Source organism: Myotis daubentonii, chromosome 16 (genome assembly GCF_963259705.1).
Source record: "Myotis daubentonii chromosome 16, mMyoDau2.1, whole genome shotgun sequence".
Lineage (NCBI taxonomy): Eukaryota > Metazoa > Chordata > Mammalia > Chiroptera > Vespertilionidae > Myotis > Myotis daubentonii.
In genome coordinates this window covers 15,724,777-15,746,231 of record NC_081855.1, presented here as the reverse complement: position 1 = coordinate 15,746,231, position 21,455 = coordinate 15,724,777, and the positions used below count along the sequence as shown (strand labels likewise).

The following is a 21,455-nucleotide window of genomic DNA, read 5'->3' as shown; positions in this document are numbered from 1 at the left end:
CTATAAAAATAGTCACAGGAATGTAAAGTACAACATAGGGAATATAGTCAATAATATTGAAATAACTGTGTATGGTATCAGATGGGTATTAGACTTACAGAGTGATCCCTTTGTAAGCTATATAAATAATCCCTTTTTGACCTCCTGAAACTAATAGACTATTGTATCTCAACTATAATTGAAAAAAATAATTATAAATAAATTAATTAAAGATAGGAGATGCAGAGATTATTCTAACATGCAGCAAAGTACAAAAACTATTGAACTAGAGAAAAGACTAGATAAGGACATGCTGGCGTGGTTGCTTCTGTGGGAAAAATGTATGGGAAGTCAGCAAGTCACCTCACCCAAGAATGAACCATCAATCCTTAACCACCTACCCACAGATGACTACACAGGGGTCTATCTAAGCACGTCATAGGATGGCACGCTTCCCCAGTGTGGTGTCCCTTCTAGTCTGACCCACTGCATATGCTACATTTCCTTGGGACAAAGAACAATTACACATATGACAGGCAGACTTTCTACAGAGCTAACTTTCTTATCAATACCACCTTTCACGGAAGGAACGGGCCAGTGACTACATCATATGCAAACACATGAATCAGCACATTCACATGAACACTATCAGGAAAAGGACTACACTGTCTTCCTCTCTGGGCTTAAACTACGAAAAACCACTATTAGGACTGTAAAGATGGAGAGCTTCTTATTTGCTTTAGTCATCTATTTACTTGCGATAGGTTATAGATGGAAATTGTTTAAATATTACTTATTTGGGAACAAATTAACTCATTCTTCATAGAGATCCAGAAAAGTACTGCTTGTACAATTTTGACAGGGAAAGCCCTCCCTCCAGAGCGAGCGTCTGCCACTCCTGGGGCTTCCTCATACATGATATGTTTACTAACAGCCATTCCATCATGAGCCTCCATAGTACTATCACCAGCAGCCACAACGCACAACCTCTTACTTCTTACTTTTCTCTCCCTACTTTGTCTTCCCCAGAGAGGAAGCTAGTGAAGTAGAAGAGGCAGTCACGTGAGAATCGGAAGACCTGTTTGGAATTTAGTTCCATCCTGCATAAATGATGCCATGTTAGGAGACCCTCAGCCACACTGAGCTCTGTCTCTAACAAACTACCACTGCCTTCACAGTGTTAATGAAATAAAACAATACAGATGAAAGTGCTCGGCACACAGTAAGAACTTCATGAGGCTCAGCTGTCACACATCACCCCACGCTGAAGCCTCTCACGTCTCGTCTTCCGTCGTCCTCTCATGAGCTCTGGCCCCGTATCTCCCGCCGTCTCCTCAATGCTCCGGCTCGGATCTCTTACTGGCATCTCCAACTGGACATGTCTGAACTGGATTTATGATCTGCACTCACAACCATGACCCTCCAACTGCCCTGACCATGTCCATCAGTTAAAGTGCCATCAGTCCCCCGCCCCATCCTTTCTTCTCCATTCCCACTGCTCAACTCTCACTCAGGCTCAGAGCCTCGCAGCTCACACCTCAAGCGCCGGACCCTGTCAGGTTAAATCCCTGTCACTTCCAAGCCAGCCTGCTTGTGGACTGCAGATGAGTCTCTCTTCAAACAGATTCACCACATCGAGCCCTGAATAAAGATCCTCAAACACTTTCTTGCCCTGCAGCTGGCATCTGTGATGGAGGAGGAGCCAGCTCCACTGGGCATGCAGAGGACAGTGTGCCTGCCCCGCAGCTCCCCCGTGCCTCCCATCAGCGTGCCCGGCACTGAGCAACTTCACTCCATGATGCACGAAGGAAAGCTCTCAGAATAGATGGATCGTAAAACAAAGTATTTTTAAAAGCAGTTCCAGAGAACTGGAAATTTTTTATCAAACTTCTTTACACAGTATATAGTAACTACAATCTAAATCTGCCATAAACCACCCTCAATTGCATTAAGTATAATAATCCATTGATAGTAAACCACGTTACATGTTTTGTAATATTACAATCATTTAACAAATATCCAAGCCTTCAGTATTTATACTAAATAGCAAAGGCAGTCAATCTCAGAGATGTTCTTACCATTTTGTTCCTCCAGTTCATTCCCAATCTCCTGCCCCATTTGCTTTTGGCGACTTATGATAGAGGAAAGGGCATCGAGGCCTGCATCCTGTTCTGAAAGAAAAAGTAAAACAATTAACTAAAAACCAAAGGAAACCATTTAAAGTCCAGAAATATACCCAGGCATATAACACAACTCAATATATGATAAAAGTAACATTTTAAATCACTAGGAAAAGGAGAGAGAAAACAGTTAACACTATTGGAACAAAATGAAGAAAAAAAATTAAGTGCCTACCTCATACCTTAAATGAAAATGATTTCCAGATGAATTAAAATTTTAAATATTAGAAATGAACATGAAATTTGACTATATAAACATTTAAACTTTCGAATATTTAATACATAAAGAGCATGTGCAAATCAGTAAGAATTAATCTTCCAAGTTTTAAAATGGGCAAAGGATATAAACAAGAAATGAAAATGGAAAAGAATGCCAATACCCAGGGTTAGTTAACGAAGTGTGAAGAGCTAGAAGCTCCTACGTACCGCCTCACGGGAGGACAGCTCACATGCCTTTCCGGAGAGCAAACCGTGCCTACCTTTTTATCTGTCAGCTCTACGTCTACAAATGTAGGTAAGAAAGCATCAGACGGCACGCAAGGTGTACATCCAATGACATTCCTTGACACATCGCTTCCTGTGCTAGTTATCAATGTATTACCTCTCAGCTCCAAATTGACCCCCTTCTGACCGCTCTGTGAAAATGGACCTGGGTCCTTTAAATACTTTTCCCTTTGCCATCTTTGTCAGTAGAGGGGACTACAGAGACATCAGAGGAGGAAAGGTTTGCTTCCTGCCTGCACCCCGCTCTCTCGCCGGGCTCCCGCAGCCTTCCAGCTTCTCCAGTGTCCTCCAGCGCACAGAGGCCAGCAGCACCCCAAGGTCAGCAGGGCACCCCCTCCGTGGGCAGTTCCATAACAGAGTGCCTCCACTTAGACACTTCCCCAGGAATAATATCCCTAGCATCCTAGAGGGCAGATTCTAGCAGATTGTCTGGCTGCAAACCACGGGGACTTCTCTGAAATCGTTACTCTAATGTCCTGTTATAGTTAATAATTCTGTATATTAAACTTTCAACCCTCTTTCTCCTAACTGGACCCACACTGATACATTTATAATAGTGAAAAACTGGAAACTATCCAAATGCCCAAACACAATGATTTGTTTAAAAATGTATATAGAGCCATGTAATAAAATACTACAGAGCCATTAAAAGTGATATGGTCCATGGATATTTTGATGTTGAAAGAAATCCCTGATATGTTATTAAGTGTAAAAATGCAGGACACAAAACAATAAATAGTAAAAATAGCATTTTTGTTTTTTTAAATGTACTGCTTTTCTAGATTGTGAAAATTTAAAGAAAAAAGAACTCGAAGTACTTTCTTTAAAATTTTATATTGGTTTGTTCTTTGCAGTCTCAGTAATCTCTTTGTAAGAACCATTCTCTTTGCTTTCAGGTGCATTTGGAAGAACATTCTGAGGCTGAATCTAAGGACTCTTTCTACCCAGGCAATATGCCAGATGAGGTAACATGCCAATTGTGGCTTCATTTGTTGACGGGGTTCTTTTCATGACTAGTTCACATAAAGGCCTATCTTCAAAAGCTGAAATCACAACCGTCTTCTTATGCAAGATCACGTTAACATTGACTTGTATTTTTTCCTAGTCTTTTTATGGAATTAAGCCATTGCGCTTAACTCATTAATTCATCTGGAATTTATTTAAACTAATGGTGTGAGGTAAGGACCCCTCAGTGACATTTTTTGACACTACGTATTTTTCAAACTATACAAATGACCTGCTTTCTCCAGGGATCATTCTAAGGGACCATTTTATAGCAAAATCTCTTTATAATGAGGTCCTTTTGGTCTTTAGTAACAACCTCTTGGATGGCCTCCAAGATAAATCTATCATCAACCTAGTGCTGCTATAGGATGACCAATATTATAGCAAAATTCCAAATGCATCCCAAAAAGAATCTACATACAGGACTGAGGGTCAAGAGTCAACATGAATTAAAAGGTAAAACAATTTAAAAAGAGGAAAGACGATTCCTCTACAGTTTTCAATTAGAAAAAGAATCATTAAAGTTATGAAGTTGCTTTATCTAGTAGAGACATAGATTATGAATGAAAAATAACTACTCTGCACTCTTTTCTCTCAACCTTGACTCATGATATGGTTTAACTACCTAAAGGTTCTCTTTCTAATGCAAAACAGAAAGAGGGCTAAACATTCTGCTCCACTGAAATCATTTCTGTAAGAACTGAGCACCTCCCCACTATGGTTAAGAGAATAACATTTTCATTCCAGAATCCAAAGACACAGACAGTCCAGGGACCTGAGACACTGCATATGTGATGATGATATTGATGACCTAAGCTTCTCCAGATCCTAAAGCAGCAATTCCAAGGGGAGGTGCTACGGTCATCTTAGAGACAATGAACCAAGTAAAATACTGCTGATTACAAAAATATAAACAGACAGTCATGCAGCACCATGCAAAACTATGATGTCATACTGAGTAGCTCATTACTGTCATCTGCCCTACCCTATCACATAACCCAAGTCATTCTATCACAATTGATCATTTGCAACATACAACAGTCTATTAATCATTCTTTGATTCTATAATGATGTTAATTTTTAAAAAGTGGGTAACCATTGTGATACGTAGAATAATGTGCCCCCTAAAGATTTCCATTTCCTAATCCCTGGAACCTGGGAATATATGAGCTTACTCGGCAAAAGGAACTTTGCAGTTGTGATTAAGATCAAGGAACTGGAAATGGGAGATTATTCGGATTGTCCAGGTCAGCCGTGGGCAAACTACGGCCCTCAGGCCAGATCCGGCCCGTTCGGCTGTTCTACCCGGCCCGCGAAGCCGAAAGAGCGGAGGGTTCTCTTGCTCTCTCCTCCGCTCCTTCACCAGCATCAGTGTTAACATGGCAACGTTGGGAAACACGGCCGCAGCTCCTTCTTCTGAGTCCAGTTTAAGAACCCATTGTGGCCCTCGAGTCAAAAAGTTTGCCCACCCCTGGTCCAGGTGGACCCAGTGTAATCCTGAGTCCTTAAGACAGAAACCTCTTCTAGCTGCAGTCGCAGGGAGACATGAAGAAGGATCTGAGAGATGCAACTACTGGCTTTGAAGACTGAAGCAGGGAACGACGAGACGGGTTGGCAGCCTCTAGCAGCTGGAAAAGGCAAGGAGATGCACTCTCCTCGGGAGCCTCCATCAAGGAAGCCAACACCTCTGCCCCAGCCCAGAGACCCACAGTGAACTTCTGACCTACGGGACTGTAAAATAATAAGTTTGAATTTTAAGTCACCAAATTTGTACTAATTTATAATGACAGACTAGAAAATGAATACAATCATTTTTTTTAAATCCCTTTGGAATAATTAGGTGTTTGGAGATTTTCTATCTTTAGATATTCAGAAAAGCCATCTTCTAACTAAATATCATGTAATTGTGGGAGGACTATCTGGTGGCTGCAGATTAAAAATAAAGAGTCATCATACTGTACTCTTATCAAAAATAACAAACTTGATTCTGATCAAGCCACTAAATCTAACTACCAATTTACAGAAGATATGCGGGACAGAGGAATACTTTAATATATGGGCATGCAAATAGCAAGATCTAGATGATGGGAAACTACACGGCAAATGACCCTGTTTCTTCGACCAAGAAAATGCAAAGAAAAAAAAAAAGAGAGAGAGCTGGCAAAGGAACCTATCTATTAAAGGAACCAAAGGGACATCAATTAGTTGCAATATACAGCCTATATTCAGATCATGAATCGAACAACCTAAAAATAACAAAACCCAACATCATGGGACAAACAAGGAAATCTGAACACTCGATGTTTGATTATACTATGGAATTATTATGAACTAGCTAAGGGTGATAATGGCGTTGTAATTATATTTTTAAAAAACAGTTCTTCTCTGTTTAAAACATACTTTAGAGACATATTCTGGAATATTCACCCATGAAATGATATAATAAATACCTGAGATTTGCTTCAAAAATAATCCACAGAATAGGTAGTTGGGTAGACATATGGATGGAACACAATGGACTATGAATTGATCATTGCCGAAACAATTGACGGGTAGACTGGAATCACTATCTTACTCTTTCTACTTTTATATGCTTGAAATTTTCCACAGCAAAAAATTATCAACATTTTAACAATAAAACAAAGGGACAGTTCTGAGAGCTGCAGCCTCAGGCCCCTGACCAAGCACATGACAAGGGCCCCTAGGGCTGGGCTGGGTCTTCTTTCCCTATGTCTTTGCCCCAGTTCAGAGCCCAACTGGTGGCACAGCGCAAGTATTTAATAAATTATGTGAAATCAAGAATAACCAAAGAGACCTCTAGGTCTGTAGAAGAAAGAAATTTAGTCTCTACTAGACATACGAAAGGGCTTCTGGTCAATACAAGACACCCTTCTAAGTTCAGGTAGTAGAAAAGTCATTGAGGTTTACTGCCCAGTGCCCAGAGAGGACCCATGGAAATTCTCATGTTTACATATAGAGTGAGCTCTCCCTGAGTAAGGAGAAGTAAGGAACAAATGAGGAAAAGATTAGGTCAAGCTGGATAAAGCTAATCATTTTCCCAGCATTGGAAAGACTCTTAGAGCAAGATCTAGGAATAGATGATTTTATTGTGAGATTTTAGTGAAAGATTCCTGGTCTAGGTGTTAGTTACAAGGAAAAAAGTTGTCTGTGAAGTACGAATTGCAAGGGTTTAAAGATAAGCTACTAAGACTTGCTGGAATCTGACTAGCCACCTTCCCACCACTATTTTACATAAAAATATTTAGAGGCCTAAGAACACAGAAATCTAGAAAAACGTGCGGCTTTCTGCTAGAATCCAGAAAGGAAACCTATAAAATAACAGTTAACAAACCCCATCAACAAAGACCTCCTGAGTGAAGATAGAACAATACCTCATACCTTCTCCAAGGTCTGCCGTCGACTCAGAGACAGGGGTCTGTATTAATCACAAAGTTACCTTCCCTTGTTCTATCTCGGGAATTTTTGAGGAGATCTAGATACTGTCATCACCTCCTCCATCTCATGCTTAATGTCCATTTGTGCCTCAAATTACAGCGTGACTAACACAGAAGCCGAGACCGGCTGACTGGCTGTAACAAGGCCTAGCTTCTAGCTTAGTCGAGGAAGGCATTCGTTGCCGAGTCCAAGGTCTGCCAACAAACTGTTATTTTAGGATGATTTTCAGAGTGTTTCTAAGGGTCAACTAAAGTACAGAAAGGCTAACAGAGTGTATGGGCCAAAGGAAGCTAGAAATGACCCTGCGTGGTGCTTTATTTTTATCTGGTGCAGGCCCTGGTGATGAAACAAAGCCATAGCAACCTCAGCACATTGCCAAGAGTCTTGAGGCAGAGAAATTTTTACTTCCATTTTTGTGTTTATCCTTGAAAATCAACTGCTAGGAAAGCAGAGAGGGATCCAGCATTTCAAAACACAAAGGTAAACGCAGAAAAACAAACTGACCTACAGTATGAGCTGCTACTCTCGTCCATTCCTTCCTCTCTCCACCCTCCAACAAACCGCCAAGGCTCTGCATCGCAGTAAGGATGCTCTCTGTCCCAGCGACTCACTGACAAAAACTTGCAGGTAGCATCCGCTCACACTGACTGTAGCACCTTCTCGGTGACAGGATACTGTACCTAACTGGAAAGAGCTTTTCCTGGCACAAAGCCACGATGCCAGAAAATTCCTTAGCGTGATCTAACGAGACCCGCTTTTCAGGAGCCGCGAATCCTGAAGAGTGAGGCACTGCTGATGAATGGCTGTGCTTCAGGTAAAGCTGCATTGCTCTAGATTTCTCCACTTTGCTTCAAACATGACAATGGGTGAGGTCTGCGGAACTGCAGGTACGAGGGAGACACAGTGTCTTGTTCACTGGAGATCCTCACAACAGAATTAGACTTCTGCTTCTCGCCAAGATGAACGGACAGGGACCAGATTTACTTCTGGCCTGAAACTTGGGGGGAAATCACACACACACAAAAAAACCACAGGCAAAATATACCAAAAAAAAAAAAAAATCATTTCAAGACACAGACATTAGGAATTGAAGGACGTGATCCCTGAGAGAGGGGAAACAAACGAGTTTACTGCCCTGGGAGAGCTGCCAGGCTGTGGGGGTGGGACAGATGGACTCAGGTGGAGCCTGGCCATCGCCCTGAGTTGAAAAGAATCAGAACAGGTCAGGGTGGCGAGAGTATTCGGGGCACGGGACCAGAGAGGAGAGAGGTGTGCCGAGAGAAGCCTGGGGGTCCGCACGGGGACCATCTTGAGGCTTCAGCTGAGTGCTGGTCAGGGCACTTAGCTGAGGAAACTAACCAAGGCTGGGGCAAGCACCCCCCAAAAGGGGCCTCTGGGCGCAAACAGGGTTGGACACAGTTCCATTCCCACTGACCAGGTCACCTCGTAATTCACTAGGCAGAGTGCAGGCGGACCTCGTTTTATGGTACTCACTTTATTGCACTTCACAGATGTTGTGTTTTTTACAAAGTGAAGGCAAGTCCCTCCACCAGCAAGAAGATTACGACTCCCTTTGTTGGGACGCTCAGTCCGCTGCAGCGGGCTGGAACAGAACCTGCAACGTCCCCGAGGTGTGTCTGTGCTCAGAAGGCTTTTGGCTCAGTAGTGGGGTAAATGACCGCTAGCCTGGCGTCAGCAAACATCTTCTATAAAGGGCCAGATATTAAATATCTTAGGCTTTGTGGTTCATATTGTCTCGAGACCAACTACCAAACGATGCAATTGTAGCAGGAACGCATCCATAGATAAAATGAATAAGCATGGCCGTGTTCCCAGGAGACTTTATTTATGGACACAAAACTTTGAATTTCATATAATTTTCAGTCACAAAATATTCCCCTTTTGACTATTTTCTGAACACATAGAAATGTGAAACACATTTTTAGTTTACAAAAACAGGTAGCAGGCCGAATGTGGCCACAGGTTATGGTCTGCGGACCCCTGCTCTAAAGCACACACTGATCTGGTCCACATTACAAAGCAAGACCCAAATAACAGCATCCCAGAGAAGAATCTCAAAAGTATTTCTAGAAATACAAGGCTACCCAGTACCAGCCCTGGCTGGTGCTTCTCAATGGTTAGAAAAGTCAGCCTGCACACCAAAGGGGCACAGGGCATGTACCTGGGTTGCAGGTTCAATCCCAAGCCCTGGTCAGGCAGTGTGCAGGAGGCAACCAATCTCTCTCTACTTCTCCTTCCCTCCCTTCCTCCCTGCCTTCATCCCTCCTTCCTCCTTCCCTTCCTTCTACTTTCTCTAAAAATCAATAAAAAAAAATATTCTCAGGTGAGGATTAACTACACACACACACACACACACACACTAGGGGCCCAGTACACGAATTTGTGCATGGGTGGGGTCCAGCTGGCCCGCCCTGATGGGGGCCCGATCAGGCCAAACCAGTGGGGGGGAGGGGCCGCAGGCAGTTGGCTGGCCAGCCCTGCCCCCAATCAGGATGGGGGAGCTGATCGGGGACTGGGTTTGGTGGGGGAGGGGGGCTGATTGGGTCCCAGATCAGGCTGGTTGGCCGCTATAGGGCACGTCATAGCCACCTGTCATACTGGTCGTTCCACCATTCCAGTTGCTGGGCTTTTATATATATAGATAGAAAAATTCACAGTACCTGGCTTCCAAATGAATACTTCTCCTCTAATATTAGAAATAAGACAAGGATGTCTGCTCTTATCATTTCTATAAAGCAAGGGAGGAAAAAAAGACATCCAGATTGAAATGAAGTGAAACTATACCAACTGAAAAACAGAGACCATCAGAGTGGATCAAAACAGAGGAACCAACTATATCCTGTCTACAATAACCCCACTTTAAACCTAAAAGTACATACAGATTAAAAGTAAATAAATGGAGAAAGATATACCTTTCTAACACGAATCAAAAGAAAGCGGGAGTAGCTATTTTATTTCAGAGCTGACCTCAAAGCAAATACAGTTATCGGGAATAAAGAGGGGCATTATGTAATTATAAGGACGTTAATTCTCCAAAAAGAAATAATCCTTAATGTGTAAGTGCCTAATAACAGAGCATCTAACTACTGCATGAGGCAACACGTGATAGAACTGCAAGGAGAAATAGATGAATCCACTATCATAGTGGGAGACCTCAACACCCCTCTGTTAGAAATGGAAAGATCCAGCAGGCAGGAAATCAGTAAAAACATAAATTCAACACCATCAATCAACTGGATATAATGGACATCTACAGACTACTTCATTAAACAGCAGAATAACATTCTTCTCAAGTTTATATGGTACATTCACCAAGACAGACCACATTCTGGGCCATAAAATGCACCTTAACAAACTTAAAATAGAAATCATACAATGTTTGCTCTCAGACTAAAATGAAATTAAGCTAGAAATTAATAACAGAAAGAAAAATCAAAAATACTAAAATATACAGAGATTAAACAACACACTTTTAAAGATTTTTTTATAAATGTTTTTATTGATTTTTTTTTAATATATATTCCATTGATTTTTTACAGCGAGGAAGGGAGAGGGATAGAGAGTTAGAAACATCGATGAGAGAGAAACGTCGATCAGCCGCCTCCTGCACATCTCCCACTGGGGATGTGCCCGCAACCCAGCTACATAACCCTTGACCGGAATCGAACCTGGGACCCTTCAGTCCGCAGGCCGACGCTCTATCCACTGAGCCAAACCAATTAGGGCTTGATTTTTTATTATTATTATTATTTTTTTATTTATTTTTTTTTTAGAAAGAGAGAGAAAAAGGGATAGGGAGAGAGAGACAGAAACATCAATGAGAAACATTGACTGGCTGTCTCCTGCACACCCCCTACTGAAAATTGAGCCCACAACCTGGGCATGTGCCCTGTCTGGGAATCAAATGAGTGCCCTCTTGATGTGTGGGTGGATGCTGAACCACTGAGACACACCAGCTGGGCTAAACAATACACTTTTAAATAACACCTGTGTCAAAGAAAAAAATCTCAAGAGAAATTTTTAAATATTTTGAACTAATGTAAATGAAAACAACACCAAAATTTATGGGATGCAGCAAAAGCAGTGTATAGAGGAAAATTTATAGCACTGAGGTAATAAAGGGTGTCCCAAAATTCATGCAAGAAGTAATTTTGATAGAAAACACAGGTTTATTATTAAAAATTGTAAATTTTTTATTGATTCATAAAGCATACAGTATAGGGTTATGTATGGAGTAGCATATTGGGTAAATGGCCTCTACGGCTTTGCTGGCACATACGCACTCTTTTGTTGAAATTTTCCATGACCGTTTTGCATAAATGTGGCTGAATTACGATGAGGCTCATTTTCATCTTGATGGCTTGGTTAATCGACAAAACTGTCGCATTTGGGGTTCAGAAAATCCACGAGTGATTGTTGAGAAACAAATGCATCCACAGTGTGTCACTGTTTGGTGCGGATTTGGGGCTGGAGGCATCATTGGACCATTCTTCTTCGAAAATGCAGCTGCTCAGGCAGTAACAAAGCCAGCAAAGCCGTGGAGGCCATTTACCCGATATCCTATTCCATACATAATCCTGTACTGTATACTTTATGAATCAATAAAAAATTTACAATTTTTAATTATAAACCTGTGTTTTCTATCAAAATTACTTCTTGCGTGAATTTTGGGACACCCTTTAGAAAAGAAGAAAGATCTGTGTTCAATAACATAAACTTCACCTTTAGAAACGAGAAAAAGAACAAATTAAATCCAAAGTAAGCAAAAGAAAAGAAATAAGAATTAGAACAGAAATCAATGAATCTGAAAACGGGAATTCAAAAAAATAATGTTAGTTCTTTGAAAAGGTAAAAAAAAAAATCAATAAGCCTCTAAACAGATTAACTAAGAAAAAAGGAGAGGACACAAATTAATAACAGAACTGAAAAAGGAAACATTACTACAGATCTCATGAACATTAAAAGAATAATAAAAAATATTATGAACAACTTTATGCCACCAAATGTGATAACCCAGATGAAATGGACCAATTTCTTGAAAGATACAAACTGCCAAAACTCACACAAGAAGAAACAGACAATCTGAATAGGCTTTTAGCTAAAGAAACTGAATTAACAATTAACAACCACCCCAAATAGAAAGTACCAAGTGGGTTCACTGTTGAAGTCTACCACACATTTAAGGAAGAAATTATAACATTCCTCAAATGTTATAACCATAGCAAGTTGGATTTATCCTAGGTATGTAAGGCTGGTTCAACATTCAACAATCAAATCCATCACAATTTGTTGAGAAGACTCCATTGCATTACCTTTGGTCCTCTGTCAAAGATCAGTTGACTATATTTACATGGATTTATTTCTGGGCTGTCTATTCTGTTCCACTGATCTATTGGGTGTATTTTTTTCATCAGCACTAAATTTTTTCTTTATCTTTGATTTTCTGTAGTTTGAAAATGATATGCCTAGGTGTCGTTGGGTTTTTTGTTAGTTTGCATTTAACTTACCCTGTTACTTTTAACAAATTTTAGTGAACAGGCTGTATGTTGGGAAAAGCACTGTAGTAATTTCACCAACATAAATAAATATTATATATCTTCAATTATAGTCTACATATTTAAATCTAAGAGTTACCGCTGGTAAACAATATTTGGCCAATGATCAGCACGTGATCACACCACCTGAAGCTAGATTCTGTTGTCACATGGCATGACTTTCTGCAGCGGTTTTAAGGCTGCCGGCTGATGTTCCCGTATGCACGGAGTCACGCCCTAGCCGTGTGCGTCTGTTTACTCCTGGTGACTGGTGAATGCACACATTAACTAGACTTATTCGGTATAAATTTAAAATAACAGTAATACACAAAGAAAACTTTTCTGCGAAATTAAACTTTTCATACATTTTAATGACACAAACCTGTCTACATAAGTAAAAACGGGTAAAATAATTAATTTGTCAATTTTTTAACATATGCATTCAGAAAACCTGCTTTATTATATAACGGACTTTTAGTTTTAACGGACACCCCCTCGCCCAAATTAGTCTGTTATATCAAGGTTTTACTGTAGTCATTAGGGCGATACATATTAGAACCACAATGAAATGCAACACAGATTATTAAAATGTCTAAAATGAAAAAGACTGACTGTACCACGTTTGCTGAGGATCTAAAACAAATACAACACCCAGCTGGCGTGGCTCAGTGGTTGAGCGTCGACCTATAAACCAGGAGATCATGGTTCGATTCCCGGTCAGGGCACATACTCTGGTTGTGGGCTCGATCCCCAGTATGAGGCATGCAGGAGGCAGCCAATCAATGATACTCTCTCATCATTGATGTTTCTATCTCTCTCTCCCTCTCTCTTCCTCTCTGAAACCAATAAAAATATATTTTAAAAAAATAACACAAATAGGAGACATACATCTTTTGATGATGATGTAATATAGTACAGACACTTTCAAAACTAGTGTGATAATTTCTTTAACAGTTAAACATACACCTACATTGACCAGTCATTCCTCTAGCAGGGATTTACCTAAGAAAATGAAAATTTATGTCTATACGAAGACTTGCATTTGAACGTTCAATAGCAATTTTATTTGTAATACCAAAATACTCATCAACATGTGAATGGACACAAAGATTGTGGTTAATTCAAGCCATGTAATACTATTCTGCAATACAAAAGAATGAAATACTGACCCATACAACAATGTGGATGAATCTTAAAATAATTATGCTTCAATAAAGAAGCCAGACTCCTTCCTCCTAAAAGGAGTACATACTGTATGATTCCATTTATGCAAAATTATAGAAAATAGAAACTAATTTATAGTGACAGAAAGCAGATCAATAGCTGTCTAGGGATTGGGGGAGGAGCAATAGTAAGAATTACAAATAGACATGAAGGAAACTTTTGGGAATAATGATTATGTTCATTATTTTGATTATAGTGATGGTTGCGCAGGTGTATACATATGTCAAAGCTTAGGGCAGCGGTTCTCAACCTATGGGTCGCAACCCCTTTGGCGGTCGAATGACCCTTTCAAAGGGGTCGCCTAAGACCATCCTGCATATCAGATATTTACATTACGATTCATAACAGTAGCAACATTACAGTTATGAAGTAGCAACAAAAATAATTTTATGGTTCAGTCACAACATGAGGAACTGTATTTATAGGGCCAGAAGGTTGAGAACCACTGGCTTAGGGAATCACATACACTGTGTGCTATTTATAATAATGTCAACTGCACCCCAAAAAGCTGTTTTTAAAAAGTAGAATTAGAACGAATAACATCTCAACACTGACATGAAATAATATCCATGATACATATTAAATAAAAAATTAAAAAGCTGTAGAATTATATATATCATAAATCCATTTATGCAAAATATGTATCCTTATACTGAATATATGCATGCGTATTGACAAAAAGTCTGAGGAAATATATATTAGCTTGTTTATATATTGGAGAAGCAATATGGAAAGCTTTTTATTTATATATCTCTGTATTGTATGAACTTTGTATAACAATTGTGCATTACTTCTGAAATTTAAAAAGATAGAAGACAGTAAAAGAAATAATTAGCAGGTTTATAAGCCACTGGGCAAGATGAACTTCAAGGTAAAGGCCAAACTGACTTATTTTAATAAGGAAACGATGGAGTCTGTGTTTGGAGAATAAATTCCCCATTGCCTCGGATTCACGGGGCTAACCAGCCTCAGAGCTGCCGGCCGCTCTCTCCCAGGGGGAGTCACTACCTCCTGAGTCACCTTCATGGATGACATCATCTGTCTGTTCCCCAGGTTTCCTGAGGCACAAAACTGCCAGGGGTTTTAGAAGACCAACAGTTCTCCCTCTGATCTTCAAAGGGCATAGGAAGAGTCAGGGCTACAGGAAAAACCTGACAAGGTTCCTGAGCCCACAGTCCGTGGGTAGTCAGTACCTTGGATGATTTTCTGCTGCTGTTGCCGGATTTCATCAAAACCCAAGCCTCTGGTCTCCTCCGGCTCCTCAAAGAGCCAAGGGTTGGGTACACCTCGCTTCGCCCCTCCCGTCATCAGGCTGGACCTAAGAACAAGATTAAATGTGTTACATAACTCCAAAAATATAGCTCTGCTGCAAATTACTCCCACAAGTGCGGAGGTGGCCAGCCTCGAATGCTTTGAAAATTCAATTCAACCACAATTTATTGCAGCCTACGCTGATGCCAGCAACTGTGTTCGGGGCTGGAAGAGACCTGAGGATGAATAAAGCGCAAGCCTGCTCCTCTGGAGAATTACAGTCTGTTAAGGAGGCTATGGCAGCACGTAATACTCTTACTAATCCTCCAAGATACATTTGAGTCAATAATCACAAATGAGGGCCTTAAATTTCAAAATCACGAGGTCAGTGGAAATAGCCTTTTTAAGGATAAAGTTTGTCTCACAGGCTCTGTAACATCAAAGGCACATATTTTATCTCAAGAAGACCCAAATTTGCAACCACGGATTATAGCATTAAAAAATGACCATATAATTTTCTATTAATGGGTATTTCGTAGCTCACATACAGGGTTCAAATCCAATTTTATGAATGTAATGTAGCATTCATAACATAATAAATTCTGAATTATCGATCTTAATTTCTCTCCCTCTAGTGAACCACATGCCCCTTCTGCGCCAGACACGTTGGTCTCCTTGCTGTCTGAGAACGGGGCACGCACGCTCCCAGCCTCAGTCCCATGTTTACGGGGATCTTCTCATCTCGAGTACCCCCTCTTCTGTTCCCACCTGTCCACCCTGCCCAAGCCCCAAGGACCATCTTGTTCATGAAACCACCTCTGACCACTTCAATCCAGATGTGAACAGCCACTCACTTTAGAGTTCACAGGATTCATAAAAAATGACGATGGTGACAATGGCGACATAGCAGTAGGAGTAGTGACAACGTACGTGCAGGCACAGCTCCAGGAGATCTACAGGTATCCACTAACATTATCGGTGATTCCCGCCCTTTCTTTGCCCATCTCTTTTATTGTCTACGAGTAACTGCCACCCTATTGTTTAACCTTTTATATAAATGTCTACTCGGCAGAAGGCAGGAACTGAAAATCACCCGTGATGGGGCTGCACACAGCTTCCCAACACGGAGTGAATAGCTGTGAGCTCCACCCACTACCCGCGATATGGCAACATCTGCCTCAGAGAGCCCGGCTGGTTGCAGTGTAGTCCCCCTACACCGAAAGGTGGTGGGTTCAATCCCCAGTCGGGGAGAGTAAGGGAGACAACCAATCGCTGTTTATCTCACAATAATGTTTCTCTCTCTTTCTCCCTTCCTCTCTCTAAAAATAAAATAAAAAAGTAAAAAAATAAAGCACAAAGCTTTAAAAAAGTTCTCGGCAATAACAAAGTTATCTTGGTCTTACTCTCACTATAAAAGCAATAGTAAATGGCGGTAAAAATGATTCCCTAATGCCTTCTTTCCTGGTTATCTGATTCTAAAACTTCTGTTACGTTTTTCAAGGCTGAACAACCGCTCTCTCTTTTCTTCTGGTGTCTGTCTCTTCTGATGCCCCAGACCTGTGGGAAATCCAGCGATGGCCACCCTCTACTAACGAAGCAGGTCAGCTCGCAGGCGTCACTACGCAGACCTGATTTTCTTTTCTTTGGGTTTTATGCTCAACTTAATGTTTGGACTGATGCCTACTATTACTCAGTATTCTCCTAGGTAAGAAGAAAATATGGAAGAATTTAAGACATAATTCTTGTTTTCAGGGAGTTTACAATCAAACTGAAAAGAAAAACTAACCACCCATGCAGCAATTACTAACTGAAGTTAAGAAAACTGCAGCTCTGTATCCCTGGGCACTTCCAGCAACCTCCTCAGCCCATAAAACAAGTGAACTAAGTAGGTCAATGGTTTTCAAAAGTTCTGGTCAAATGCTCGAGGAATAAGACACCCTCATTAACAGCCATTAATAGCGGTTTGGGAGGTGAGAGGGGAGCCTGGCGTTCCCTTAACTCTTACAGGAAATGATTTTCCATCATTGGACATCACCAAATAAGATGATCTGTAGGATCCTTACTGCTTTCATTAAAATTTTTCTCGTTAAGTAGTAAACTGCATAAATAAGAACAGAAAGAAAACAATTCCCCACAAAATCCATTCTCCTCTCCCCCAGTCTTTCTATTTCACCACAGACCCATGGGCTCAGGCCAAATACCTTGGAATGCTCTCTGACTCTCTCTCCTACCCCACACATCTAACCCATTGGAAATCCTTCAAAACGTATCTAAAACCTGACGATTTCTCCTTTACTCTGCTGCTTCTGCCCTCCTGCTCCTGCCTCCTGCTCCCACTCCTACCATCTACAATGTACTCCCCAAAGAGCTGTCAGAGTGATCACTGTAAAAATAGATCTGCTTCCTCTGCTCTTCCCATCCACCTTTAAAACACGACATCTTTACTATAACTACAAGCCACACTAGTTTCCTTGCTGCTTAGAATACACTGAGCACATTCATATCTCAGGGACTTTGCACCCACTGTCCCCTCCAACCTACCATGGCTAAGGCACGCCTCCCTGTCCTCCCGGAGCCCCACCCCACGGTCACGTGGCCTTGCTCCCTTATTCATTCTACTTTGCTCCCTTATTCATTCTACTTTGCTGAAATGTCATCTCAGACAGGTTTCCCTGACCACTCTAAAACAGTACCCTTCCCTGTAACTCAGCCCCCCAATCCTGCTATATTTTTCTTTATAGTATTTAAACCACTTGCTATTATATATTTGTTGATTTTCGGTCTCCTACACAAGACTACAAGCTCCACAATGATAGGGACTGTCTTGTTTGTTACTGTATCCTCAGTGCCTGGTATAATAGACACTGAAAAAAAGGCTGAATGAATTAACAAATTTAGCAAAAAACATAACCAAATGAATGAAATAAACAAGCGTATTCAGGAAATTATAGTATCATATGCTGGTGCTGTGTTTTGTAATTTCAAAGGCATTTCACAAACATTATTTCATTTGAATTGTACACAAGCCTGTGTGTAAGTCAGAGTTGGTATTACTGACAAGAAAACTAAGGTAGCCCGGCCAGCGTGGCTCAGTGGTTGAACATCAACCTATGAACCAGGAGATCATGGTTGGATTCCCAGTCAGGGCAAATGCCTGGGTTATGGGCTCGATCCCCTGTGTGAGCGTGCAGGAGGCAGCCGATCAACGATCCCTCATCATTGATGTTTCTCTCTCTCCCTCTGCCTTCATTTCTGAAATCAATAAAAATATGTTTAAAAATAAAAGAAAACCAAGGTAAAGAAACATTATAGTGACTTTCTCCAGGTCGCACCCTTAGTGGCAAAGCTAAATGTTCAATGCACAGCTTCTGACTCTAAACCCAAGACAAAATTTTGAAAAAGCAATTCCCCAACACCCTAGAAATATTTTCTTAATCCTAACTTCCAGCAGGCTCTGCATTTATTGCTTTTTGTCTAGGAAACTCCAACTGATATTCCACTCCAAATCCAATATATCCAAAATCCAATTCATTACTTTCAGCCCACAGCTGTGCTCCTCCTCTGCTCTGTCTGGTTAGCACCATCACTGTATTCCCAATCATCCAAACCTCCCCTCCCCAGCCCCACGTCCTCTCAATGTCCCAGGTCTTCCTCAGAGGTGGTCCTCAAGCATGTGCCCTCACTGCATCCCCACTGGCACTGCCCTCATCAGCTCGCATGTAAAAGATGGTCATAGCCTTCGGACTGGTCTCCCTGTTCCCAGTCACCCTCGTTCAAACCATCTCCGCCTCTGCGGCCAGAACTCCTTATAAAGTGGAGTCTCGCCGCAACATTTTCCTATTTTCAAACTTTCACAAGTCCCTAGAACAGTGATGGCGAACCTTTTGAGCTCGGCGTGTCAGCATTTTGAAAAACCTAACTTAACTCTGGTGCCGTGTCACATATAGAAATTTTTTTATCTTTGCAACCATAGTAAAACAAAGACTTATATTTTTGATATTTATTTTATATATTTAAATGCCATTTAACAAAGAAAAATCAACCAAAAAAATGAGTTCGCGTGTCACCTCTGACGCGCGTGTCACAGGTTCGCCATCACCTCCCTAGAAGGTACAGATCAGGTTTAAGCTTTACAGTGTGGCCCTACTGATCCCTGCCAACACCCCTTCCATGCCCTGCTCTTCCTCCAGCCCCACAGACTGCTCTCCACTTCTGAGACAAAGGCACAAACTTTCACACTCTCATGTTTTTGCATGAGTCTGGAGGGTCCCCACCCCCACCCCTTTGTCCATCTGGCAAAACTCTATTCATCCCGTAAGGCTCAACTCAAATGGCACTTCTGCTGTTTAGTCTTGCCTACTCCCCATCCCCACCCCCTTCCCTCGAATCAATCACTCCATGGTGCTCCCCTGGCACTTTGTTCGAAACCTCCAACATGGCATTTATCAAGCAGGATTGTAGTTAGTTATTTGCTCATCTGTCTCCCTTCCTGAATGACGCGCTCTGTAAGGAGAGCGGCCACCTGACAGTCTCGTTTATACCGCTAGTGCCAAGTAAGCAGAGCTGCTGCGCATGCTGGGCAGGAAGCCTTCAGTGCGTGTTCATGAAACAGGATGGGAAACCACTGAGCTTACTAAGCAAGAGAGACAAGATGAGAGGGGTAGTTAACATTTTCATCATGAGGTTGTCTTTTTTTTAGTATCTTTTTATTGACTTCAGAGAGGAAGAGAGAGAGAGGGAGAGAGAGAGAGAGAGAGAGAGAGAGAGAGAGAGAGAGAGAGAAACATCAATGATGAGAGAGAATCACTGGTTGGCTGCCGCCTGCACGCCCTTCACTGGGGATTGAGCCCACAACCTGGGCATGTGCCCTGACCAGGAATCGAACCACGACCTCCTGGTTCATCACTGAGCCACACCGGCTGGGCGAAATTGGTTTTTTACTAAAAAAAAAAAAAAAGGCAAAAGAAACCAACTGCTGTCCGCCTTTCAGATTTTAGAGCAAATGGAGAGAATGTTACTAGAAAGGGAATTCTGTCACTAAAACACGTTTGGAAGGACAACAAAGGAGTGTTTCTTCTTCGAAAAGTTAAAGAAAGGGGATGCTAAAAACTCTCTTCCAGAGGTTAGGATAGACTCCCAATGTTCTTTTAAATAAATTAATAACTTCTATCCACATTCTTTCAAGATGCAAGTTATCTAAAAAAGGGCACTTATCAAATAAATGCCACATTAATAAATAGGTCAGGTATGTCATAAAGATTTTACAAAAAAATTGTACAGTCGCTTCTAAAGATATAAAAATACTGCATTTCCATCCCCCAAAGCAAATGATGTTCATTTTTAAATTATAACACGTGACGCGGGAGGCACAGATAATCCATGTTTTTCTGCGGACAAATGTAGCTGAAGCTGTTAGAGTTCGCAGAGAGGGCTGCTAATCCACTGACTACGGACTGGGAAAGGCAGTGAATTCCAAGCAGCAACTTTCTTTAGCTTTGCTGACCATTCCAAGAAGATGTCAAAATGACTATAGAAAATGCCTGTTCTATCTGAAAAAAATCTCGAGGAGTATTCACAGATTGCACTGAGGCTGGAAGTTAGGGTTAGGGAGATATTTCTAGGGTGTCAGGGAATTGCTTTTTCAAAATTTTGTCTCAGTAGTTTCTTCCTGTAATTCCAGAGATGCACAGAGGCTCACATTTCAATCAGAAATAGATTCCTTGACATCGATTCTTTAAGGAAAATCTGGCAGCAACATGCAGACTGGATCACACTGAGGAGAGCACAGTCAGAGGCGGGCCAGGGGCGAGTGTCCTCTGGGCGGAAGGTGATGAGGGTCTGGACAAGGGAAATGACAAGGAACAGCAAGAAAATGACGATTCACACAGTGACTCAGAGGAAACCCCACGAGTGTTGGTGAACAGACTGGATAGAGGGGACACAGGCTGCCACACTGGGTGACTTGGGAAACTGACACAATTTAGGGAAAGGGAAAGTTTCATTTTCTTTCAAAATTTTCTCCAACTTCAACACAGTTCCTAGTAACAACTCTGAAGTAAAACTGCTCCTTTAAGATCATGATCTGTGGATGGATGTCTACTTGTAGCCATGTTTACTAGATGGTAAAGTCTTCAGTCCAGTACGCTGTCCTATTCTTTTTTTGTATCCCATCCGCCTGTCCATCCACAAATACTAAAGACCTTCCAGGTGCCAGGCTTGGAAGTGAACAGGAGGACAAACACCTGACCTCATAGAGCTGATACTTCAGGGACAACAAACGCCTGAACTGTGACTTTTGCAA

At 41.4% G+C, this 21,455-nt stretch overlaps 1 protein-coding gene across 5 annotated transcripts in view; it reads right to left on the bottom strand.

The window, feature by feature from the left end:
- The window catches only part of STX8 (syntaxin 8), a 230,268-nt gene that overhangs the window by 170,145 nt on the left and 38,668 nt on the right, over positions 1 to 21,455 (bottom strand). For all 5 annotated transcript variants that reach the window (XM_059668636.1, XM_059668635.1, XM_059668637.1 and 2 more), the window contains exons 5-6: positions 15,097 to 15,221; positions 2,058 to 2,150 (exon numbers count right to left, since the gene is read on the bottom strand). In XM_059668636.1, coding sequence (XP_059524619.1) covers positions 2,058 to 2,150; positions 15,097 to 15,221 — 218 coding nt within the window. The remainder of the gene's footprint in view (positions 1 to 2,057; positions 2,151 to 15,096; positions 15,222 to 21,455) is intronic.